At 38.3% G+C, this 27,546-nt stretch overlaps 1 protein-coding gene across 3 annotated transcripts in view; it reads right to left on the minus strand.

Annotated features, from left to right (window-relative positions):
- The window catches only part of PARD3B (par-3 family cell polarity regulator beta), a 1,123,961-nt gene that overhangs the window by 552,520 nt on the left and 543,895 nt on the right, over nt 1-27,546 (minus strand). For 2 of the 3 annotated variants that reach the window (XM_043445039.1, XM_043445040.1), the window contains exon 4: nt 13,027-13,136. In XM_043445039.1, the coding sequence (XP_043300974.1) occupies nt 13,027-13,136 (110 nt within the window). Of the gene's footprint in view, nt 1-2,830; nt 3,505-13,026; nt 13,137-27,546 lie in introns of those variants that run through there. The other variant, XM_043445041.1, reaches the window with a different exon arrangement.

Here is a 27,546-nt window from a genome sequence, read left to right on the forward strand (position 1 = left end):
ATTGCCCTAAGCATTTGAACAATGATAGATAGCATCAATGGGACAAAGGTATGGACTCTAGGGTGCTACTTCCAAGGCTAACCTTTGGTAGAATGAAAAGAGGTTATACTTTGGATTGAAACATATTTGAAAATCCTAGCCCTGCTATTAATTAGTTATATAATCTGAGGCAAATGAGTTGACTTACTTGAACCCTAGCTTCTTCATCTACGAAACAGAGTAAATAAAATGGAACTTGCAGATTTTTATGAGATGAAATACCATATTCAGATATAAATAATGAAGTGTCCACATCTGACAAGAACTTGGCACTGAGCAAAGAAAGGCCCTCCTTCCTTGACATCCTGGGTAGTGTTACGTGGCCATCTGTTGGCAGACCTAGCATGCAGATTAATGCTATTAAAACTGCAATTAAAGTGCTTTGTGGTTTAAATAGGCTATTAGGAAAATGTACTTCATTTTGTTCTTTATATAAACCTCTTATAAGTGCCCCTGTTCTTTAGGAAAGATATTTCATTTTGGGTATGTGAATGAAAATTCGATCCACTCACAAGGAGTTTAGTCTTGTAAGGGAGATATAAAATGTGGGAAATTATAACATGGGGTAGAAAGAATTATAATAAAGATATCAGTGCACCATGGGCAGGACACGGTTAATTCTGTACATAACAGAGAGAGGTTGGGGGGAGGGGGGTTAGTAAAAGAAAAAGACCACTGTACTGGGTTTTGAAAGAAAACTGCACATTCACTAGGGGGAGTGGGGGTGAATGACATTTGTCACCTGCCTGGCAGAAGATACAGCTGGGCCAAACACAGGATCATTTTGTGCGCGTGTGAGAATCTTCATGCAGCACACATGGAGCACCTAATGTGCTGGGGCTGAAGATGAAGCTAAACATACACGCTGAGCTTAGGTTGTAAAAAGTAATGCCGAGCAGCCAAAAACAAACCCTCACTCCTATGGTCAATGATTTTCAACAAGGATACAGGGAAAGAATAGTATTTTCAACAAACAGCTCTGGGAAAACTGGATATTCACCTGCAAAAGAATGAAACTGGACCTTCACCCAATTCCATACACAAAATTTAACTCAAAATGGATCACAGACCTACACATAAGAACTAAACCTATAAAACTCTTAGAAGAAAACAGAGGGCAAAAACTTCACAACCCCAAAGTTGGCAATGCTTTCTTGGATACAGCCACAAACACACAGGCAACAATAAGAAAGCAGACAAACTGGACTTCAGAAAATGAATAATTCAGAGATATTAAAGGACACCGTCAACAGAGTAAAAAGGCAACCTATAAAATGGAAGAAACATTTGCAAATCACCCGAATAAGGGATTAATATCCAGATTATATACAGAAACCCCCAAACTCAACAACAGCAAAAACATACAACCCAATTAAAAAATGCACAAAGGATGTGAATGAACATTTCTCCAAGGAAAATATATGAATGACTAACCAGCACATGAAAAGATGCTCAATGTCGCTAATCATTAGGGAAATGCAAATCAAGACCACAAGATGACACCTCATATCCATCAGGATGGCTATTTCTAAAAAGCAGAAAATTACAAGTGTTGGCAAGAATGTAGAGAAATTGGAACCCTTGTGTTCTGTTGGTGAGAATATAAAGTGCTACAACAACTATGGAAAACATTATGGTTTTATATATATGTGTGTGTGTGTGTGTGTGTGTGTATATGAAATATATAATAATCATGTGATCCAGAATTTCTACTCCCGGGTATATACCCAAATTAATTGAAAATAGGGTCTAAAAACAATATTTGTACACTCATGTTCACAGCAGCATTATTCACAACAGCTAAAACACAGAGGCGACACAAGTGTTTCTCAATGAATAAACAGATAAGCAGAATGTTTCACATACATATTATTCACCTTAAAAAAAGGAAATTATGGTACAGGCTACATGAATAAACTTTGAGGATATTATGCTAAATTAAGTAAGCCAGTCAAAAAACCAAATATTTATCATTTCACTTATATGAGATACCTAGAGTAGTCAAAATCATAGATACGGAAAGTATAATGGTAACCGCCAAGGGCTGGGGAGAGGGGGAAATTGGGATTTATTGTTTAGTAAGTATAGAGTTTCAGTTTTGCTCTAATAGATGAAAAGAGCTCTGGAGACTCACGGTGTCATGGTTGCACAATAATATGAAGGTACTTAGTGAAATTTAACCATATATTTTAAAATGACTAAGATGGTAAAAACTATATGCTATGTATTTTATTTGCTACAATTAAAAAAAAGCCATACCAAGAAATTTAAAAATATATCCTGGGAAGTGGTCAGTTGTTTCAGGGAAGGAGAGGGATATGATCAAATTTTGTAAATATAGTCAGATATTTATAGGTATATAATAATTTTATTCAGGAAATAGAAATCATCTCATACCAGTAAAACCTCATCAGACAAATTATACAACCTCTAACTAAACAATGTTTGTATTCAATGAGACTATTCAAATAACATTTTGACAAGATAAATGTATGAACTTTTAACAGATGTTCTAAAACTGTGGTATTACACTGCAGCAATATCAATTGCTTTGGATGCCTATTTATCTTTGGATCTTCATAGAACATAGCTGAGTGTCAAATATATTTTATTTAAAAATTAAGGAAGCATGCATGATTGACACAGTGACTGAAATTAACGGCAAAGAAAAACGAGACAATACAATTTCTTTAAGCAAGTTCATCAGTTCTGACTTGTGATACTTAAGAATCTACCTTTTCCTTTCATAGGGGAATAATCCTTTATGATTTTTACAACAAATGCCACTTACCCATTCTTTGCTTGAAAGGTGGGGAGTTCTGTAGAGAAAAGGGGCTGGAAAGTCAGTTGGAAAATATCAGGGCTATGTCAGTCAGAAAATTGTCAGCTAGTTGCAGGTTAAAATAGATTTGCTAAAAGTAGTAGTGTTTTCACTGGTTCAAGTCTGTCAGAAGGCTGGATTCTCTAGCGCCTCACACCAGTAACTTCAAAACTAACTCACTCCAGATGTCCCTAAGATCATCTAATCAGACATCAAAAGCTGTATGGTGACAAGCTCACATGCTGCTTACGAGGATGCTGTAAGTTTCCACAAGCGTGAAACACACACAGTAGCTACTTTTAAAGTGTGATTCATCTAAATCAGAACTCTGTTTTAAACTACAGAGCTATTAGGAAAGGGGCCACCCTCCTGAGAAAGAGAAAACTTTTAGATGTCTGTATAGTGTCATTCGACGCATAGATTTTGAAAGAAAGAAAATGAAACCTGGTCTTCAGAAGAGTTTAGGTTGTGAGGGGAAAAAAAAAAATCTCCCATCAGAAGAGATTTCTAAGAATTGCACCATGCTCAGGGGAAAAAAAAAAAAAAATCCTTCCTTCCTTTTAATACTGATTGTCTTGTTACTTCTCGAGGTGAACATTCATTAACCCTTTTCTTTCTTGCCATTAATCTTCAGTAAATGTCCAAAACATGGAAGGAACATACAGCAGATCAGAACTTACAAGAGACACAGTCCATACCCTTGAGCTTTCACTTTAAAGTAATATGATCTACTTGTACTTTAGTCTCCAGATTGAAGCAGTATTCTCCCCCAAAGAATTTAATATGCATATGTAGATGTATGTATGTTTTTATGCTGCTGCCTTTGTGTGTGTACTTAGCTTTAAATATATATATATATATATATTTCTAGATATTATTACCTTGAGAAATAAAAATAAAGCTTGGTGTTTTACAAAGAAATATAGCCTCATTCTATGAGCACTTATGGATATTGAGACATGAAAAGGAAATTTAAAGATGAATTCACACCCATCAAGGTAATAATTTATATCTGGAACTGTGCAGATGCTAGTTTGGATGTCTGCGTCCTTAACAGTAGTTCATATAGGATTCTTATTATTATTTCCTTTCAATTATACAAAATTTCTGTGGAAGTCATCCATGATTTAAATAATTTTCTCAGGATCAGAGAGTTATTGATGCAGTCAGGGCACACAATCTTGACCTTTGGAATAAAGCTACCTTAAACATCGTCTTTACTAAATTTCAAACACGGTCATGCTGTTCACACGAGATGTTGATGAGATTTTTGCTATGAAACACCTTATAAATGTTCTCATGCTTCTGAACTAATTCATATATCAAGATTGTGGTTTTTATTTTCTTCCAAATCACTTGAAATTAGAACTTCTTGAAGATGCAATATGTTAACAATTTAGAAGCAAACTTTTTTAAATGTGATGGGTGTAAGAGCGCTATCTTGTCCAGACATTTCTGGTCTATTCAAGGATTTTGTAAGCTCTTTGAACAATTATTAGAAAATTAAAAAGCTATAACTACAAAGATTATTAACTTTCTAATTATAGAGCTCATAGTTTTATTGACAAAAAGGTAGAACTCAGATAAGTAACTCCATTGATTGCATACTAAATTATTTCCTTTGTTCACATTTCATAGACACTAACAAAATCAGGCTTTATAAATGTTCACCTCTAGAATTATCAAGGTTCGTTCTTTCCTTTAAATTCTATTCTTTCTCAGAATCAATTTCTCTGATGGAGTCATTGCTAGAATGGTAGGAAGATAAATTGGATCTCACTTGAAATTGCTGACTTCAGCCACCCAACCACATTTTAAATTCCAAGAGGAGAACTTGTGTTTAAACATCTCTCTCCCCTTGACAACACTGAAAAACATAGGTTAACACACTGTCCTAAAGCAGAAAATCCTAACCTAAACTGTTTAGAGAGCAAAACAGTATGCTATACAGGTAATTTCATAATTTTCACATTCTAATTCATTTATACATATGTGTGCGTATATACATACCTATGTATACACATACAAACACACAAATACAAACATCTTTACAAAATAGGTAAAAGCTGCTGAATGGAATTCATTTTGCCCTTCTTGGAAGTAAAAGTTTTAATCATCTTAATCATATTAATGTGTCAGGCACTGTGCCTGGGGGCTTTCGTACAAAAATGAATACATCAGCTCATGCCTCTAAGGAGCCTCCTCTTGTAACAGACATGTAAACAAGTAGTTATATTTGAGTGACATAAGTACTAATATAGATAGTACTCGTGGTAATTCCCTTGAGAGGTCGAGCAGGGTATAGACTAAAGTCAAAGGACCCTGGTTCTATTGGTTAAAAATGTATGACTTAATGATTTGATACTTCCTGGCAGATTGCTAGGGTTAATGGCTTTAGCTCTAGTCTTCATAATGAGGTTGTAAGTTTCCTGAAACATCTATTTCTGCTTTATTGACTACGCCAAAGCCTTCGACTGTGTGGATCATAATAAACTGTGGAAAATTCTGAAGGAGATAGGAATACCAGACCACCTGACCTGCCTCTTGAGAAACCTATATGCAGGTCAGGAAGCAACAGTTAGAACTGGACATGGAACAACAGACTGGATCCAAATAGGAAAAGGAGTATGTCAAGGCTGTATATTGTCAGCCTGCTTATTTAACTTCTATGCAGAGTACATCATGAGAAACGCTGGGCTGGAAGAAGCACAGGCTGGAATCAAAATTGCCGGGAGAAATATCAATAACCTCAGATATGCAGATGACACCACCCTTATGGCAGAAAGTGAAGAGGAACTAAAAAGCCTCTCGATGAAAGTGAAAGAGGAGAGTGAAAAAGTTGGCTTAAAGCTTAACTTTCAGAAAACTAAGATCATGGCATCTGATCCCATCACCTCATGGGAAATAGATGGGGAGACAGTGGAAACAGTGTCAGACTTTATTTTTTGGGGCTCCAAAATCACTGCAGATGGTGACTGCAGCCATGAAATTAAAAGACGCTTGCTCCTTGGAAGGAAAGTTATGACCAACCTAGATAGCATATTAAAAAGCAGAGACATTACTTTGCCAACAAAGGTCTGTCTGGTCAAGGCTATGGTTTTTCCAGTGATCATGTATGGATGTGAGAGTTGTACTGTGAAGAAAGCTGAGCGCCAAAAAATTGATGCTTTTGAACTGCAGTGTTGGAAAAGACTCTTGAGAGTCCCTTGGACTGTAAGGAGATACAACCAGTCCATCCTGAAGGAGATAAGTCCTGGGTGTTCATTGAAAGGACTGATGCTGAAGCTGAAACTCCAATACTTTGGCCACCTCATGCGAAGAGTTGACTTGTTGGAAAAGACCCTGATGCTGGGAAGGATTGGGGGCAGGAGGAGAAGGGGACGACAGAGGATGAGATTGCTGGATGGCATCACCGACTTGATGGGCATGAGTTTGAGTAAACTCCGGGAGTTTGTGATGGACAGGGAGGCCCGGCGTGCTGCGATTCATGGGGTCACAGAGTCGGACATGACTGAGCGACTGAGCTGAACTGAAATTTCCTGAGGACAGGGACCATGCCTTATGCTTTCTGGATGACATATGGCAGAGGTCATGGACATCTAAGGGATTAATCAATTTATGCTGACATAAAAGCAAACCCATTCAATTTTCATTATGTGCAGATCAACTTAAACAGCAAGAGATGGCATGTCATGGTTACCTCTTTAATTTCTGAGACTGAAGTCTGAATAGGAATACTTCTTTTAGATTTTCTGGACCAGTTCTGGATTAGACCCAAAAAGGATGATGGGGGAGCACCTCCTAAACGGGGGACACAATCCCCAGAATCCTTCATTAGTCATGGCATAGACATTCATGCAGCCTAAATCTGTTTTATCTACTCCTGCAAGGTTTGATGAAAAACTCTTTTGCAGAATAAATTGGGCTTCTAGATTTCCCCCACCTGAACTCGAGTCTTACAAACATAACTGTTTCAGAAACTAAGCTGCCTAAACTTGCCAAACTAAGTAAACATTTGGCCCCATGAAATATTGGATGGCAGCTTTATCTCTTAAAAACAAAGCCATATGAAAACCCGCGTTGAAATGTGTCTCCAAGCTCTGGTCTTATCATCACACAGCGTGAACAGCTGGAGTTACAAACACCAGGACTGTTATTAAATCACTGTGTCAGGAGAGGAAAAAAAAAGAAAACCTTTTGTAGGCTTCAGTATCTCTAAATAATATGATTATATATTACACGCTATTTCTCCCTCCCTTTCGCTCTTCAGTATCCATCTCTCCTCCTTGGAAGACAATGGCTAGAGTTTTCTAATTTACATCAGCATCTACAATAATTATTTTGTTCCCTTGTTTCTATGGTTACTTCATTACATATCTAATGGACAGAAAAATATGACTTGGACATTCAGAATTTTTGTTGTTTCTCTGTTGGGTGTCGACAATCAGCCACCCACAACCAAAAGTCCCCTGACATGTCAGTGACAATTTGATGATTTTAATCCTAAAAGCTAAGCTGTTGAACTTTTTCTGTAATATTTTATTAATTCCTTTCATGGATTTGAAAATGTTTAATCTAAGAGCAACATCTGCTATAATAACTTCAATGTATGTGACATTCAAGGGAAAATTTTCTAACTAACATATATATATATATATGCATATGCATATATGTATATATATATATATGCAACACACAAAAGACAGTGCTTCTACCCACCGGAAACATTTTCTCTCACTGGAAGCTACCTGTCATTATCTTTGCCGATGAAATACCAAAACCTCTGAAGAACTGATATTATATTTTTCCTTCTCAATCCTATTGAGAAAGCAGGACCACTGGAAACACTTCTCTTCAGGGTGTCTTCCCAAAGGAATTGGCTCCCCTTGCCCTCAAACTTACTGTTACTATGAATTGTGTTGCTACTGACTTAGGAGTTATTTTTGATCTCTCAAAGAGGCAATTCAAAAACTCTCATTTATCTGTACATCTTGGATTTATATATTAGTATATTATGTGCTTGAGAGGAAAGGTAATAATATGATGAAATTACCTCAAAATGTGTATTAACACATTTTCGACTCTTTGTGACCCCATGGACTGTAGCCCACAAGGTTACATGGACAAGCTCTGTCCATGGGGATTCTGCAGACAAGAATACCAGAGTGGGTTGCCATGCCCACCTCCAGGGAATCTTCCCAACCCAGGGATCTAACCCAGGTCTCCCGCATTGCAGGTGGATTCCTTCCCGACTGAGCCATGAAGGAAGCGCAACAATATGATGAAATAACCTTATGTTCTCCTCTAGGAGTTTTCTAGTTTCTGGTTTATTTAATACACATATAGAGGACAGCAGCAATTTCCACTTTACTTCTTTATCTTTCATCATACTCTGAGAATTAGTGGCTTCCCCACATTATTTCATCCTAAACCTCAAAACAAGGAGTTCTTGGTCTTTTGTATTCCTTGTAACATCTGATAAGGGTGATAAAGAACCTTCAGGACACACATGCGCTGCTGCTGCTGCTAAGTCGCTTCAGTCGTGTCCAACTCTGTGCAACCACGTAGACGGCAGCCCATGAGGCTCCCCCGTCCCTGGGATTCTCCAGGCAAGAACACTGGAGTGGGTTGCCATTTCCTTCTCCAATGCATGAAAGTGAAAAGCGAGGGTGAAGTAGTCGCTCATTCGTGTCTGACTCTTAGTGACCCCATGGACTGCAGCCCACCAGGCTCCTCCGTCCATGGGATTTTCCAGGCAAGAGTACTGGAGTGGGGTGCCATTGCCTTCTCCACAGGACACACATACACACAAACACGTGCACGCACAGACGCACACACACACTATGCCATGCATAAAACTTGACGGACTTAACAGACCCTCTGTAACCCATCCATGGACTTCCAATTTAACAACTTCAAAGACGACCATGCTATTTTTTGGAAATAAAATGCATATATTTTAGATATAGCCTAAAAAACAGACCAGTATTTTCTTAATTTATTTTGGTGAATCAAGACAAGTAATAGTTTTAGAACAAACAAAGAGAACAAGCACAGCATTATAGTTTTCAGGAATCCACTTTTTAATTTACTCACCCTGCAGGATCATTTTGCCCTAGGGTTAAACGTGAAACCATAAACAGTCATTAAAACACAAAACAACCATGGTAGTTAACCGGATATTAAGGGGAAAAAAAATCACATCTGTTTTAGAGTTCTCTTCCATCCACAAATTCAGGAACATCAATTTCAAGAACCTGGCTTTATGGCATGCCCTTAAGCCAAGAACACCAGGTTACAATCAAGGCAAGGAAGGTTACAGGTCCATAAGGAGGTTCTTACTACACTATCTTGCCCCCAGGATTCTCTTTCTTTGATTCACAAGCAGTCAGTCGAATTGAATTTTCTATTCCTTGAAAGATAAATAGTCATATAATATATGCACATTAATAATCATGCTATTCTGACTAACTGGATAGGTTTATGAAAAGAGGAAGGACGGAAACAAATTTATCTGGTGGTACTCTTAGAGACAAATACTGAGGTTTAGTGGCTTTGTAATATTCACAGAATTAGAAATTTGCTGAAGATCTGATTTTTCTACTTTAAACCCTTTTTAAAAACTTCAACTTGTTCGAGGCTGTACATCTTAAATAACCAATCTGTAATAATTTCACCAGCCAGAAAACAAGTGTGACTTTTCCAGCATTTCAAAAAACATATCTCTGGACATCAAAGAAAAATCTCCCTTCTAGAGCAAGTCTAATGAAGTACAACTAAAAATAACAATCATCAACTGTGGTTTTAGAGGCAATATTTCAACATAATCAAATGTGTCAAATATTCATTCTTACAGCTTCTTATGCTGTGGGTTTTAAGTAAGTCTCATTTCTTGGGAATGATTGAATATAACCCACTTGGGGCTCTGCCATCTGTGAATTACTTACATATGAACACTCTGTTTAAGAGTGGGAATTTTGTTGTAGTTGCTTTTCTTCTTGGATATTGAAATGAAATGCAATAGAATGGAGCTTTTTAAGCAATTATTTTTCATATCAGTGGCTACATGGGTACATTATCACATGCTCCCATTTTCATCATCCCTTATCAAACCACAGGAATCAACTATACTGCAGCTGAAGTGGTAGAGGAAGCATGGATAGAATTAGAGTCTGAGAGATGGTGGATCTATAGTCTCCAATTCTGCACCGCCTGGGCTCAGGCCCGAGACACACAGAGCCCGCTGGGCAGTGTGCTCCCAGGTAGGAGTTGTGGTTGTTACGTTCCCATGGTTTCCCTGGAAGGCTGCTCCTCTGATCACTGAGCAAACACTACAAGTGACTACAGGGCTATGTGTAGGGTGCCACATAATTTATCATCCATACATGGACACCTCTGAGAGTTAGCAGGGACACGATTAATAAATATGCCACATGAACTCAGACTGCCCCAGGCAAACCTAATCATACTGTTACCCCAGAGATGATGTGCAACTCAAAGAACTTTCTCTCAAGGGTCTCAAACCATTTCATTAGTGCTATATGCAATTTTACTTAGGTCTGAGCTGCTCTGTCCAACAGGAATACAATGTGAACCACAGACGTAATTTTTAATTTTTTAGTAGCTGTGTTTTTTTTTAAAGTACAAAGAAACAGGTGAAAACAGTTTATACTTTATTCAACTGAATTTACCAAACCTAGTATCATTTTGATGTGGAGTCAATAAAAATTAATAAGGTTTTTCATATTACTTTTTTCATATTTCAATCTTTGACATCCAGTGGGTATGTCACACTTGAAATGCATTTCTAGTGCTCAATATCCACATGTGGCCAGTGGTTATGACACTGGACAAGCAGGTCTAACTAGCACATGAGTTAGGATGTACAGAGATAAAGGGGGGTAGCTGTTACGCACATGTGTGTGTGCACTTTCACACATACAAATGCATTTTCTTCTTTGGTAAAAATAAACACACCTAAATGTCCTCATTTAGACACCTAATGACTTTATTTTCTTGGGTTCCAAAATCACTGCAGATGGTGACTACAGCCTTGAAATTAAAAGACACTTGCTCCTTGGAAGAAACGCTATGACAAACCTAGACAGCATATTAAAAAGCAGAAACATTACTTTGCCGACAAAGGTCGGTCTAGTCAAGGCTATGGTTTTTCCAGTGGTCATGTATAGATGTGAGAGTTGGACCTAAAGAAAACTGAGCACTGAAGCACTGATACTTGTGAATTGTGGTGTTGAAGAAGACTCTTGAGAGTCCCTTGGACAGCAAGGAAATCAAACCAGTCAATTGTAAAGGAAATCAGTCCTGAATAGTCCTCTCCAAACACCCCAGCTTGGAACACAGCGGTATCATATTTTGTTAAGGATATAGAATGTAGCAGAAAGATAGTAGCCCTCACTTTGCCTAGGGAAAGCTTTATTGTTGTATTTTCAGTTGATCTCAACACAGAGCCTGAGTGATAGAAACATGGACCTAATATTGGTGGGGTTTCTGCATGTAAATCATGGTAACACAGATCACACTTCAGTTTGGGGGTATATTAACATCATAAAAATAAGCAGTAAATTATAGTTTTTCTCCTTTATGTAATTCTTCTCTCATTTTTATAGTTCTTCTCTTCCTCCAATCCAATATATTTAGGCTTAACGTGGGCTCAATCAGTGGGCATTAAACACACATACAAATGCCACACCACATACTGGTTCTGTTTATACTCATCATTAGAGCAGAACACATACACCTGATTTGTATTAAAATAATGTTCTATTAAATATGTTTCCTTATAAGGATGGAAAGTGAGAAAACATTACATCTAAAATATTTCCAGGACACTTCCAGGCTTACAAAAAGAAACAGGCAAAATATTGCTGTAAACCTATTTAATTACCCCATGAGTTAGTATGGTGACCCCTACTTCATACACATTATTGTTGTTTAGTTGCTAAGTCATGTCTGACTCTGCAACCCCATGAACACCAGGCTTCTCTGTCCAAGAGACTCCCCAGGCAAGAATATTGGAGTGGGTTGCCATTTTCTTCTCCAGGGGATCTTCCCAACCCAGGGATCAAACCCACATCTCCTGCATTGGCAGGTGGATTCTTTCCCATTGAGCCACCAGGGAAGCTGTCCTACACATTAACAGTTTCTTACTAAGAATATTTTATTTCACCCTGGGAGAATCCATTTAGTTCATTCAGCATCTCTACAAACCAAAAACATTGCCTTTTTTTCTGAAGGCGTCATACACAGTGAGACTTAAAATGGAGAAGAGATTCACTTTCAGAAAACTTTTTAAATAGGGTGCCATTATTGAAGATCACTTATTGCAATGATACCAGCCATCATTGAAAACCTAACTCTTAGGCAATTTCAGAGAATGAACCACAATTAAAACTCTTCAAAGAAGATTGGGATTTAGCAGAAAAATCCCACAGTTTCATATGGAAAGAGGACACGGTCTCTTAGTAAGCTATTCTCCACTTCACTTCTCAGTTAGAAGTAAAGCAGTTGTAAGCTTTATTAGGTGTAAGCATTCTGGTATCTAATTTCACTTTGCCTTCATTTGAAATGTTGAGATGTAGAAACTAGGTTACTGGTACCACATGTCTATGATACCAGTATTGTGAAACCATTCACCATTATATGACTTCACACAGCATTGCATGAACATACCACAAACAGATAAACTATCTCTTGGAGCATCATGAAGCAAGAGGATGAGGGATCTAACTGTATAGTGTACTAGTTAACAGCACAGGTTCTGCAGCCAACCACCTGGGTTAAAGTCTTGACTTGGCCACTTACTAGCTGTGACCTTTGATAAATCATTAGACCTCCTTCTGCTTCAGTTACATCATCAGTAAAATGGAGACAAAAGCAAGTTGGTACTTTGAGGTGGAAGTGTAGATAACCATGTAAAGCCCTTTAAACGGTCCTAGGCACACAGCTGGTGCTCTATAAATAATAGCTCTCACTATAACTGATACTAGCAATAGCTCATATGAGTTATTATTAATCTTATAAGTAATATTACATACCCTATCAAAAGATCTCTAATCATCCACTTACTTAAGACTGTAATGTCCCAGTTAGTTTATGTGTAAGGTGCTTTGATCTTTTACTAGAAATGCAAACAACAGGATACCTACTGGAATCACAGGTTTCAGACTCTGACCACCGGGGAGTGAAGCGCTTGACTGGGCATCAGCGGGTGGGCTTGGCGCTGGGTCACTGCTTCTCCTCACCAGTAGCGGAGTGCCTAGAGGACAAAATAAGAGGTGAGAGGTCAAGAGACCCCTGGGGGCGGGGGGAGCAGAGAGTAGGGTACAATGCAATTTAATTTAAAAGGCTTATAACAGGCTTTAAGGTAAAAACATTCTATTCTAAGGATGCCTGTAAATTAATCCATTTAATGATCTTTTTGTCTTCTATTTCTAGGATGACACATGGAAACAAAATCTTTCAACTCTTAGCTTTCCCCACTCACATTTCAAAATAAGTTGTTGTACTCAACAGAAAACAGTTAGGCAGTGCGAAAGTAGACAATGTGCAATCGAAAACTGGTCTAGAAAATATATTTGAGTCTTAAAAAGAATGATTATCCAGCAGACAAGTGAAGAGTTTCACAGAGTCAGTGCAATTTGCTATTCAGGAGAGCTGGAAGTATAGTTATTACTGCCATTTGGTGCTTCCCAACTCTTCTGAATGATGATATATACTGAAATAAATTACTTGCTGGGATTATAGCATTAATGTCTATTTAAGTTCACAAAGAGATGGGCTTCATTCTCTTTCTTTTCTCCTAAAGTAGATAAAACTGATAAGGAAAATAAGTTAGCTCTTCTAAAAATATATCCTGATTTCTTTTAAATTTAATGAAAGCTTCCACTATTAAATATTTGAGTCAGTTATTAAATTCTGAAAACAAATCATACTATTAGAAAGTTCACATGAAATTCAACCTTAACAGAGTGAGTGGCCTAACTACTCTGCCTGCAATTAGGCTAAAAATAATTTGTTTCATACACAACTGACCACTATATAGGAAGCTCTCCAAAAATCTGTGACTTAAAAATTACTCTTATAAAAATTAACTTTATATTTGTGTGCCTCTAGGGAAAAAATAGTAGAAATGCAATTCTCTGTTTATCAATATTGTGAAAGTAATTCGAGCTATCACAGTTTAAAACAACATTTTTCATACCTCATTCTACATGGTACAGTTATAAAAAGTGAATCCATTTTGAAGTTATTTCCAAATCTGATTTTTCTATGTGCTATAACATCCTTATTCTGTGTACAAAACATAGAATTTCTAACACCTTTCACCCTTATTCAGTTAGAAGTTGCTTTTTTTTAAAAAAAAAAAAAAAACTTATTTTATAATAAGAAATTAATGTGCTACTGAGGATGAAACACTATGCCAAAAGGTATAATAAAGTCCAAGTTCATGTTCCATTATTTATTTTTTATTAATAGGTACTTCACTACATTATTCTCTACCTCCACCTTAAACATTTTTTCAAGTATAGTTGATTTACAACGTTGTGTTAGTTTCAGGTGGATAGCAGAGTGATTCAGCATTTTTGCAGATTCTATTCCATTACAGATTATTGTAAATTAATGGGTATAATTCCCCGTTCTATGCAGTATATCCTTGTTGCTTACTTACTTAATACATAGTTCTGTGTAAATCAGTTAATCATGTGCCCCTGATTGGTGGCTCCCCTCTTCCCTTTCCCCTTTGGTAACTCTAAGGTTGCTTTCTGTGTCTGGGAGTCTCTCTCTGCTTTGCATGTACAATCAACTGCATAAAACGTTTCTTAAGCAAGTGACACACCAACAGTTCTATGGTTGGCAATTATTCTCTGAAACAAACAAACAAAAAAAGAAAACCACAAAAAAAACAAGAAAATAAAAGAGAAAAAGAGAAAGCACCATAAAATTTAGACAATAGAGTCCCAGCTTCACACCAGGATGTTTTCTCTCTGTCAGCTGATCTGAAGACTAAGCCTCTCGGGTTATGCCCCTGAATTACCATTAACGCCAAGTGAACAAGTTAGTCTAAATGTAATATCCTCAGAAGTAACCCATTATCTTTAAAATTAAGAAGAGAACGGGGCTAATTTCATGAAACTCTGGTTTGTTTCTAAGCATTTAACTCAAATGAGTACATCAATGATCTCAAATTGGAAAACAAACAAACAAAAATCAAAAAATGTGTCAAACTAGTGCATGACGGGTTTCCCAGGCGGCACTCTGGGTAAAGAATCCACCAACAGAGGAGATGTGAGTCTCGGGTTCGATCTCTAGATAGGGAAGATCCCCTGGAGGAGGGCATCGCAACCCATTCCAGTGTTCTTTCCTGCAGAATCCCATGGACAGAGGAGCCTGGCAGGGCTACAGTCCATGAGTTGCAAACAGTGGGACATGACTGAAGCAACTTAGCATGCATGCACGGTACGTGACGCCAAGGTCACAAAATAAGTTGATTTAGAGGCACAGAGATGAGTATTTCAGTGACTGACAATTTCACTTACACAGATTTTCAGCTAAGTCCTATACCTATGTGTGTGTGTGTATATATATATACATATGTGTGTGTATATATATATACACACACATATGCATATACATATGTACCTATATATATACACAGAATGTGTATTTATGCTGGTGGAAGGAAGAGACTGAGAAGAAGGGCGAAAGAAAGACATTCTACTTGGGTAATAAGTATATTTTCCTCCAGCTACACCATATAGTTTTCCTTCAACTTAAAAAACATGACTGATTCCTTTTGTTGTTGTTGTTTTAGTCTCACTGTCTTAATATCTGCTGTTTTAACAACAAAAAAATAAATTATATAAAACATATTTTATAATAACATGTATTTGGATTTCTGTGATCAATCAATATGCCACGGTACTGTAGCATGGCTCGCAGAAAATGACAGTTCAGTTCTGTGCCTGTGGACCAACTATTTGGAAAGTTAACAAACAAACTTTAAAACAACTAGGTCTTTCTTAAATCTACTGTCAACTCTTCAGGAGTAAGTTTTGTTCTCCACTTTTCAGAATTCCACAACTAAACGCCTCCCGTTAAGTCACCTAATTTTTTCTTTGCTGTCTCCAATGAATATTTTTAAATAGGAAAGTGACAGAGTTTTAAACAATCTTTCACTTGGCAATTTAAAATTTAATTTTTTAAATTCTCAACCCCATTCAAAGGTGACTGGAAGACAGAGTTACAGTTTAAAAACAAGGGAAGACACATTCCAGGGTATAAGAGTAAGCAAGTAATCAGAAGCATGAAGATGATTTGAGCAAATCCATGGATGCAATATGGAGCTTTGCTGGTGGCTCAGCTGGTAAAGAATCTGCCTGCAATGCAGGAGACCTGGGTTCAATCCCTGGGTTGGGAAGATCCCCTGAAAAAAGGGAATGGCTACCCACTCCAGTATTCTTGCCTGGAGAATTCCATGGATAGAGGCGACTGGCAGGCTACATACAGTCCATGGGGTCGCAAAGAGTCAGGCATGACTAAGCAACTAACACACTTTTTGAATGTATATAGTAGGGTAGAAGGCAGACCTTTGTAAGCCAAGTTGAAATGAGAGAGAGTCAACTATATTCAGTGTTATGTAAACTCCTGTGGGTGGGTGGGGGGAGGCATTTAAAATATAACATCTGCTTGAAGGAGTTTAGTAAAGATTAGACTCTTAAAAACTACAGTGTGAGGACAGTGGAGAGGACCTGGACTTTGGACTTTGGAATCAAACAGACTGAACTTCACCTCTCCTGGCTCTGTGACAATGGACTGCTCTGTGACACAAGTTCATCATTTAACACCTGGTGATACCATTGCATCTCAGAGCTGATGGAAAGCTGAAGTAAAGTAAGGCATGTATGAGACACACCACTGTCTGACAAATAATTTTTATACAGGAATCAACCTCCTCCTCACATATCCACACATGAGAAAAAGGAGGGTACAGCACTTGCTCTTGTGAGAAATGTTACCTTATCTGCTTGAAAAGCTCAACTCCCAGGAGTCAAGTGAACTTTCTTGGAATACTACGCAAATGAAAATAGTAAAACACAATTCTGTGCAAAAACAGGTATAGCCTTATGAAAGAAATTTAAGCTTTTAAGAAGAAAAAAAGTTGAGGTGGAAAGGAATTTCAAAAGTGGAAAAGAAGTACCCCTCATTGGTGATTTTCAACCAATCGAGATAAGACTCATTAAATTTTAGATGCAAAAGCCCTCAGTTCAGCTCAAGGAACAACATCATGCCTTGATATCATAGTTTAAAATCCACTGGATGAAGAGTCAAATAAAATAAGAAATACTAAGTGCTTTAAAGCATAAAGTGCTTGTACAACTGCTTTGTTTCTTTATTCAGTTAAATACTGGAGGACCCACTATGCATCAATCTTTAAAAGAGGTGGGTAATCATTAAGATGAATAATCATGGTGCTCACTCTAAGCATATCTTTTAAAGATGGGGATGTGTGGACAAAAAAACACTTCCGTACACAGAAAGGTGGGTCTCAGTGAAGTGCTATGTATGCCTTATTGGAGAAACAATGAACACAGTGTAGACTGGGTCAAGTTCCACGCTAACTGGCCAGGTGCACAGAAGCTTAATGGAAGCCAAAGAGACAGCCACAGAGAAGTGGCATCCCTCAGAAGAGTAGAATTCCTGATCAGGTGTGTAGCTTCTGGTAACTCTGTCCTTACAGGACAGAATATTGCCACACCAGGGAAGCTCAATACTTTTTGGATCACTGTCCTTCTGTATTCAGGGCTTATGTGACACTCAGGAAAAAATTTACACACTCATTCACTGTTCTTCCCCTTAAGAAGATGGCTAGATTCATCAGGTTCTCCCAGGTTTAGAGTGAACTAGCACTGGAGTCGGTTCCTAGGTGTATATGAAGAGAGTGCATCTTCCAGTTTTTTTTTTTTTTCTTTTCATCTTCCAGTTCTTAAGCAATCACCACTTTGAAGATGATAAATGCAAAATTCAAAGAATTAGAGGTGATTGTCTAATGCCCCCTATAAATACAATAATCCCTTTGAACTATGGTGCTGGAGAAGACTCTTTAGAGTCCCCTGGATAGCAAGGAGATCAAACCAATTAATCCTAAAGGAAATCAACCCTGAATATTCATTGGAAGGACTGATGCAGAAGGTGAAGCTCTAATACTTTGGCCACCTGATGGGAAGAGTCAACTCATTGGAAAAGATCCTGATGCTGAGAAAGACTGAAGACAGGAGGAGAAGGGGAGGACAGAGGATGAGATGGTTGGATGGCATCACTGACTCAACAGACAAGAGTTTGAGCAAACTCAGGGAGATGGTAAAGGACAGCAGAACCTGGTGTGCTGCAGACCATGGGGTCCCAAGAAGTCAAACATGACTGAGCGACTGAACAACAACCCTTATAAATATAATTATAGGAAGCCAGAGGAGGGTCATCTAATCTTGTTTGGGAAAAGGAATTTTGAAAGAGGCAGCAGCTAGTGAAAAGGCTCAGCTTGGTACATCAGTGAATCATACAAGATACAAAGGCCAACCCAAACTGAAGGTGTTATCTATATAAACACAAGTTGCTGTCTCCTCAGTATAAATGATATGCACACACACTCATTTTTCCCCCTGTTTAGATGATTTGCTTGGAAAGAAATCAGCTTAAATGCCAGATGATGTGTTATATATGACATTCTGCTTAGAGAGTTTTGAAAGATGTCTCAGAAGGATAGGCAGTTACAGAGACTGAAACCAAGATCCAGGAGAATCGTCTGTATGATGATGCAGTGGGCAGAGAAAACAAACAATGGTTTTAAATGTGATCCCCATGTAAAATATCACAAAGGCACAAGTTCAAAATTGTATGGTGAGTAGGAGCCGGGATTTATTTAAGAATGGTTAATGATTCTCCTGAGCAAAATCAGAAGGACAGCTTGTCATCAATAGTGGTGTTACTTTATTCCAGGGCCACTGGCACCTGGAAAGCTCTGGGGGTCCCAGTTAAGGTGCCAAGAAGGCTTTCTGTGAGGGAGGCCCCAAGCATGGAGGCTGGGAGGGTAATGTGAAGAAGGTAAAGAGGGACTCAGTGGCCACAGGCAAAAATAGAGTGAGCAACTAGAAGACACAGGAGAACTTAGCAACGACTCCACATACAAAGCAAATGAGAAGGAGTGTCCAAAAGAAACCGAAAACTATGCTTACATTTCTTCCTTGAGGAAGGACAAGCAAAAGGGAACTTTTAGCAACTGCTGTGATTTGTTCCAGAAAAAAATTCACCACCAAGAATCTTGGCTTTAGCCCACCAAAGGTTTGAATGATCTACTTTTGATTTAAGATGTCTTGACATGCATGAGAAATGAAAGATGAGATTTTTCAGTTGGGCATTTATAAAGGTGCGTATGAAGTTCATACTGGAAATCGTACTGGCTTCCAGAATGACTGACAGAGACAAACACGAGGTAAAGTGAGGAAAAGAGGAAGGTAAGCACATGCCAACCAACAGCACTGCAGGCAAACCAGTGAGAAAACCAGGGTGTTATGCTCACAGAATCTTCGGAGTATCGTCACACTGTGTCTAGAAAAACGTGTGGTTAACAAAGCCACAGAGGTGAGCATAGAGGAAAGGTGTGGTGGTAGGAAGGAGAAAGGAACTGAAATTAACGTGGTAAACTGGTTCTGTAGAAATGGGGGTAAAGGCTGCTTTTGCAGAGGTTCAGTTCCCCTTTGCTTTAAGGTATTACTTCTGTGCTACTGAATTATCAGGTCACAGAAACACCTCATTTGACGAAAGAGAACACATTCTCTTTCCAATGCTACTGACACTTAGGATGACAAGATAAATATAAACAGGGAAAATGTTATTCAAATACACCTAAATTTGTGTGTGCGTTAGTTGCTTGGTCATGTCTGACTGTTTGGGATCCATGGACTGTAGCCCACCAGGCTCCTCTGTCCATGGAATTTTCCAGGCAAGAATGCTGCAGTGGGTAGCAGTTCCCTTCTCCAGGGGATCTTCCTGACAAAGGGATCTAACCCAGGTCTCCTGCATTGCAGGCAGATTATTTACCATCTGACTACCAGGAAGCTCTAAATTGGTAAATAGTAATATCTCACTTTAATGATGAAAATGCACTGCAAATGGTTAACATTCTTAAGGGCTTAAAAGAGATAAATAGGAAAAAAAAGGTTCTGCCAGGTAAGCAATATTAATAGTATGTTAATAATATTAACAGGATGCATAAACTGCATCATGGTTGCCTAGATGTTAATTATCTTGTACTATGACACTTGTTGAATGCATTTGACATTACAATATAGAAATGTCCTTCAAACATACAGTGACAAGAGAGCAGGTGTGAAGAAATCAGTGCTTCAGGTGGCCCTGGCACTGTGAGCCCTCCAGGAGGGTTGCATCTCAGAGTCCAAGTTTTCCTGGTTAACTCAGGAAGTATGTTGGATAAGTTACACCCAAGGCCCATTCCAGATCTGAAAAGAGAAAGTTCTGTGATTTATATAGCCAATAAGGAAATTGAAGTCCAGAGAAATTAAGTTCCTAAGTCTTTTGGACTTGATTTCTGCTCCAGTTTTATTCACTTGACACTTTTCCATTGCAGGCTCACACCTCCACATGGGTGAGTGCATGGAAGTAAGAAGAGCAGTGTCTCTTTAGTGCAGTAGCAATTCTTTTCATCAAAAAAGGTCAGCAGATAGGAACATGTGGTTAGGAAAATACAGAAAAAAGGAAAGGATGCTGGGAACTGAGTGACTAAAAGGCAAATAGCAGCCCATATCACACAGCAAGATGCTGACACCATGAGTCAAGGCCCACCAGCACATGTTACAGAGGGCATGGTCTCTCTATATGATTTAAACATTCTTTTCCTATTAACCATACAAATACCTCAAAAAAAAAAAAAAGATTAGTGGGAAATCCTTGTTGGTTCAGTGGTTAGGACTTCATGCTTCGATGATAGAGGGCATGGGTTCAATCCTTGTTAAGGGAACTAAGAGCCCCACAAGCCATTTGGTACAAACAAAAAATAAAATTAGATTTAAAAAATAGTGAAAGTGGCACAGTATTTGTTTTGGGAGGCAACTAGATTGTGTATGTGTGTTTATGGGCATGAGATAGGGTTTTTCAACTGATGCCTAACAAACTCCCCTGAACTGAAACCTGGAGACCCATTAAAAAAAAAAGGTACACACATTCATAACGCTATCAAACTGATCACATGGACCACAGCCTTGTCTAACTCAATGAAATTATGAGCCATGCTGTGTAGGGCAACCGAAGACGGATGGGTCATGGTGGAGAGTTCTGACAAAATGTGGTCCACTGGAGAAGGGAATGGCAAATCACTTCAGTATTCTTGCCTTGAGAACCTCATGAACAGTATGAAATGGCAAATAGACAGAACACTGAAAGATGAACTCCCCAGGCCAGTAAATGCCCAATATGCTACTGGAGAAGAGTGGACAAATACTCAAGAAAGAATGAAGAGACAGAGTCAAAGAAAAAATAATGCCCATTTGTTAACATGATTGGTAACAGGAGTAAACTCCAATGCTGAAACAAACAATATTGCATAGGAACCTGGAATGTTAGGCCTATGAATGAGGGAAACTGGAAGTGGTCAAACAGGAGTTGGCCAGAGTGAACATGGGCATTTGGGAATCAGTGAACTAAAATGGACTGGAATGGGCAAATTTAACTCAGATGACCATTATATCTACTACTGTGGGCAAGAATCCATTAGAAGAAACAGATTAGACCTCATAGTCAACAAAAAGAGTCCAAAATGCAGTTCTTAGATGCAATCTCAAAAATGACAGAATGATCTCTGTTCATTTCCAAGGCAAACCAATCAATATCACAATAATCTAAGTCTATGCCCCAACCAGTAATGCTGAAGAAGCTGAAGTTGAGCAGTTCTATGAAAACCTACAAGACCCACTAGAACTGACATCCAAAAAACTGTCCTTTTCATTATAGGGGACTAGAATACAAAGGAGGAAGTCAAGAGATACCAGGAGTAACAGGCAAATTTGGCCTTGCAGTACAAAATGAAGCAGGGCAAAGGGTAACAGAATTTTGCCAAGAGAACTCACTGGTCATAGCAAACACCCTCTTCCAACAACACAAGAGAAGACTCTACACATGGACATCACCAGATGGGCAATACAAAAATCAGATTGATTATATTCTTAGCAGCCAAAGATGGAGAAGCTGTATACAGTCAGCAAAAGCAAGACCAGGAGCTGACTGTGGCTCAGATCTTGAACTCCTTATTGCATAATTCATACTTAAATTGAAGAAAGTAGGGAAAACCACTAGACCATTCAGGTATGACCTAAATCAAACCCATTACAACTGTACAGTAGAAGTGACAAATAAATTTAAGGCATTAGAATCTGATAGAGTCCCTGAAGAACTATGGAAGAAGGTTTGTGACATTGTACAGGAGGCAGAGATCAAGACCATCCCCAAGAAAAAGAAATGCAAGAAGGCAAAATGGTTTTCTGAGGAGGCCTTACAAATAGCTGAGAAAAGAAGAGAAGGTAAAGGCAAAGGAGAACAGGAAAGATATACCCATCTGAATGCAGAGTTCCAAAGAATAGCAAGGAGAGATAAGAAACCCTTCCTCAGGGATCAATGCAAAGAAATAGCAGAAAACAATAGAATGGGAAAGACTAGAGATCTCTTCAAGAAAATTAGAGATACCAAGGGAACATTTCATGCAAAGATGGGCACAGTAAAGGACAGAAATGGTATGGACCTAACAGAAGCAGAAGATATTAAGAAGAGGTGGCAAGAATACACAGAAGAACTGTACAAAAAAGATCTTCATGACCCAGATAATCATGATGGTGTGATCACTCACCTAGAGCCAGACATTCTGGAATGTGAAGTCAAGTGGGCCTTAGGAAGCATCACTACAAACAAAGCTAGTGGAGGTGATGGAATTCCAGTTGAGCTGTTTCAAATCCTAAAAGATGATGCTGTGAAAGTGCTGCACTCAATATGCCAGCAAATTTATAAAACTCAGCAGTGGCCACAGGACTGGAAATGTCGGTTTTCATTCCAATCCCAAATAAAGGCAACGTCAAAGAATGTTCAAGCTATTGCACAACTGCACTCATCTCACATGCTAGCAAAGTAATGCTCAAAATTCTCCAAGCCAGACTTCAACAATACGTGAACCGTGAACTTCCAGATGTTCAAACTGGATTTAGAAAAGAGAGAGGATCCAGAGATCAAATTGCCAACATCTGCTGGATCACAGAAAAAGCAAGAGAGTTTCAGAAAAACACCTATTTCTGCTTTATTGACTACGCCAAAGCCTTTGACTATGTGGATCACAACAAACTGTGGAAAATTCTTGAGGAAATGGAAGTACCAGACCCCCTTACCTGCCTCCTGAGAAATCTGTATGCAGGTCAAGAAGCAACAGTAAGAACTGGATATGAAACAACAGACTGGTTCTAAATTGGGAAAGGAATATGCCAAGAATGTATACTGTCACTTTGCTTATTTAACTTATATGCAGAGTACATCATGAGAAACGCTGGGCTGGATGAAGCACAAGATGGAATCAAGATTGCTGGGAGAAATATCAATAATCTCAGATATGCAGATGACACCACCCTTATGGCAGAAAGTGAAGAAGAACTAAAGAGCCTCTTGATTAAAGTGAAAGAGGAGAGTGAAAAAGCTGGCTTAAAACTCAGCATTCAGAAAACTAAGATCATGGCATCTGGACCCATCACTTCATGGCAAATAGATGGGGAAATGGAAATAGGGAGAGACTACTTTGGAAGGCTCCAAAATCACTGCAGATGGTGATTGCAGCCATGAAATTAGAAGATGCTTGCTCCTTGGAAGAAAAGCTATGACAAACCTAGACCGCATATTAAATGTAGAGACATTACTTTGCCATCAAAGGTCTGTCTAGTCAAAGCCATGGCTTTTCCTGTAGTCATGTATAGATCTGAGAGTTGGACTATAAAGAACGATGAGTGCCAAAGAATTGATGCTTTTGAACTATGGTGTTGGAAAAGACTCTTGAGAGTCCCTTAGACTGCAAGGAGATCCAACCAATCAACCCTAAAGGAAATCAGTCCTGAATATTCATTGGAAGGACTATTGGAAGCTGAAACTCCAATACTTTAGCCACCTGATGTGAAGAACTGAGTCACTGAAAGAGACCTTGATGCTGGGAAAGATTGAAGGCGGGAGGAGAAGGGAACGACAGAGGATGAGATGACTGGATGGCATCACCGACTGGATGGACATAAGCTTGAGCAAACTCCAGGAGTTGGTGAAGAACAGGGAAGATTGGAATGCCACAGTCTATGGGGTTGCCAAGAGTTGGACACAACTGAGCAAGTGAATTGAACTGAATGTCTGTATAGCAGTGAAATTTATGGCAAAGCCCCGAAAAGAGATCACTTTCACTATAGCAGTGCCTGAGGAGGTCTTGTGCCCAGCCTGTGATGAATGCAGCAGCTGTGACATGCTTTCAGATATCGTGATGGAAAAACCACATGAGAGAAACCAAGTCACATTTTAGTAGAATTTCAGTTTTCCAAATACTTTAGTCTTAAATATCACTCCATTAACAAAGTGACTCCCAGTATTGCCATAAAAGAAAAAAGAAGGTCAAGTTGATGAACAGCACTATTTTTCTTTCCTTTTGGATTGCGAAACCTGAAGTCTGTTCAACACATGATGCGACAAATGCAAGCAATTCACAGAACTGTCTAGTGACACAATAGTTATGAATGAGCAGACACACGATTAGATATTTTTAGTATTTAGAAAGCTTAAATGAGAGTAACATTGCTATAAAAACAAGGGAAGGTTTTTGTAACTGACTTTTATTGGGAATTATACTTTTCTCTGAGGATGCTTATACCTCTATCTTGAAGTATATTATTGCTGTATTCCTGAGGGTATATGCTTTTTCTCATATTGAAGTTTTCACATTTTATCCAGCTGATACACACGAAACTATAGTTTTTCATATTGTTAACCACAAGGCAATATCAATTTTCTCATCTTATTTAAAGTCAATTAATGCCATGTCTTAGACATGCACTAGGTCTCTCACTCCATGTATAAAATTGTATGTAATAATTCACTAATCAGATAATTCCATTTTCATTGATAACTTGACAAATAGGAAGTCCTCTTTTATGGAATATATTTGAAAATGTAGCATAGAATTAATATGCTATTAAGACACAGACCTGCAGCCATTTTACAGATTACAAAAATATACGTGTGAAGCTTCATGTTTATACATGATAAACATTATTTAGACAAAAAAAATTTTGATTACCATGCTACAGCAAGCACTGTATTGTCTGTTCAACATATAAAAAATAATATCACGTATGAAGAGATTGGCAAAGATTATGTAATGAAATTTGAAGGAAAAAGTGTAATAGGTATTTGAGGAATTGATTAATATGTAGTCAATTAAATATCATTAATAAAATATTTTTCATATTATCTTACATCTTTAGTATATTAATTTTTAAAGATTGTTGTGATATTTTTCCTTCATTTTAAATAAGCAGCCCTTTATATTTTTGCACATAAAATGTTTGCTTCTTTTCTTAAACGCAACCTTCCCAAGTTTTACACATTGAGAGTCCCACAAAATGTGGTTCTGCTTCTGTGCCTTTTTAGGGTATGTCACACACTGTTTTGTCTTTATGTATAAAGTTGTATTTTATTTCCCGTCTCCTCTTAGTTTATTCGTTTGACATGTCTTTACTGATGCCTAAAATATACTGAGCAGTCTTCCAGGCATTCTGGATGCATGAGCACAGGACACACCAGGTTCTCAATCCTGCAGTCCGTGCAAACAGAGGGAGACAGGCAACAAACACGCGCACGTGTAACTGTGGGCGTTTAAGGGAGGGATAAAGCAGGTTCTGAAACAGGAATATGAGAAGAGAGAAAGCGACGGGGAGGAGAGGAAGGTAGGGTGCTCTCAGAGAGCAAGCAACTCACCTTAGACGACCATTTAGCAGGCTGGGTACTTACCTGATGCATTGAACCAAACAGAGCGAGAGGAACAAAGATAAACTCCTACATTCAGAAATCTTTGGGATTCTGAAATGTTTCAGACAAGGGGGCTTTTTGGTTCGTGAAAGGGGTCTGTGCCCCCAGTAAGTAAATAAATTACTATTGTCAGATTTGTTTCCTTTCACCTAACACATTTTTGTCCTCAGCATTCAACATTTACTTTAAAACAAACACTATTCACACTAATGTAGCATGTTATCACCTGTGCAATTTAATGATAAATGAGCATAAAAGTGACATCAACATCAATGCTAAATAATTTCAGTAGAGGCTCTGAAATATTAACTACATCTTTGTCAGTTACTGCAGTTTATAAAGGGATCTATTGCCCGGTCAGTTGATCTTTCAGTTTTCTACAGTTTACAATCTTACATCCTTGATATTTATGAAGTTAAGCTTATCTTCATAAGATTTATGGCAACCTATAGGAGAAGTAGAAGGAAAATAGTTGAGTTTACTTGAAAAGGTTCTTTAGGAGAGTTGACTTTTAAGCAGAATTTTGAAATGCATAGCATGTGTGAATTGATAAACTGGTATAAAATGATGACTCATATATATAGTAGGCAGAGGGGCATATGACTTTAGAGGCTAGAGATGGGCCTCCTTGCATGGATACTAGTAAGTTGTGCTCAGCCTGAAATCAGGCATGAATCAAACAACTAGAGAAGAAAGTGACTGAGTGATCTGGTTAGAAGATTATTCCTGTAGGAAGGTCTTAAACTGGGATAGTTTTAATTTGATCTAATTTGAAAAAGACTAAGGCTTCCAAAGAGAGCCAATCTATAGCAGTTTGTTCAAGTACTGAAGAATTGATTAAAATACATTTTGGAAAGACATTTGTAGCCTATAAATATATTAAGTATGTTGACTAAAAAAGTAAGTGAAATTATATTTTCCAAGTGGGTTCTTTAGCAATTTCCTTGTAAAAACCATAAAGTGAATTTCGATAAGTGTTCAGTGGAGGGGGTTTGGGTTTGGGAGGATTGTTTCCCTCAGCAGGGAGCACATTTGGGACGGTTCATTAGGGCAATGATGTTGGTCTGCAGGAAGTGTTCAAGTAACCTTTTTTTTTGTCCTAGATTTTAGGCCATGGCTCCCATTGAGTTGAAAACAACCTCTGAAAGACTACTTCACTCGTTCTTTACAAGATGAGAAAGGGAAGAATCAAGCAATGCCTTCAGGCCATGGAGCTGCAGTTGCAAACAATTACCAGCAACATCAAAGTACTAAATTCAAATCTTTAAGTCCTTCCTGATAGAGGAGAAATAGCCACAAGTCAATTTTAGGCATCCTGGGCACACATCTATATGATACGTCAGCTACATTTGAAAACTTTGGTCGTTACATTTTATTGGATTATTCAAAGTTCCTGGAAGGACTGGAAAATGTGGGGTGCTATGGAGCCACTGTTCTCTCTTAGGAACATTCAAAAGATTATGCCAATACCTGTGTGCCCCAAATGCTGTCTGCTGTGTTGTAGCAAAGGGACCTGATGCCGCTCTTACTTCCTCTGATGTGGAAGGCATAGTTTCTACTTAATA

The sequence above is a fragment of the Cervus canadensis genome, chromosome 24 (assembly GCF_019320065.1).
Source record: "Cervus canadensis isolate Bull #8, Minnesota chromosome 24, ASM1932006v1, whole genome shotgun sequence".
NCBI lineage: Eukaryota > Metazoa > Chordata > Mammalia > Artiodactyla > Cervidae > Cervus > Cervus canadensis.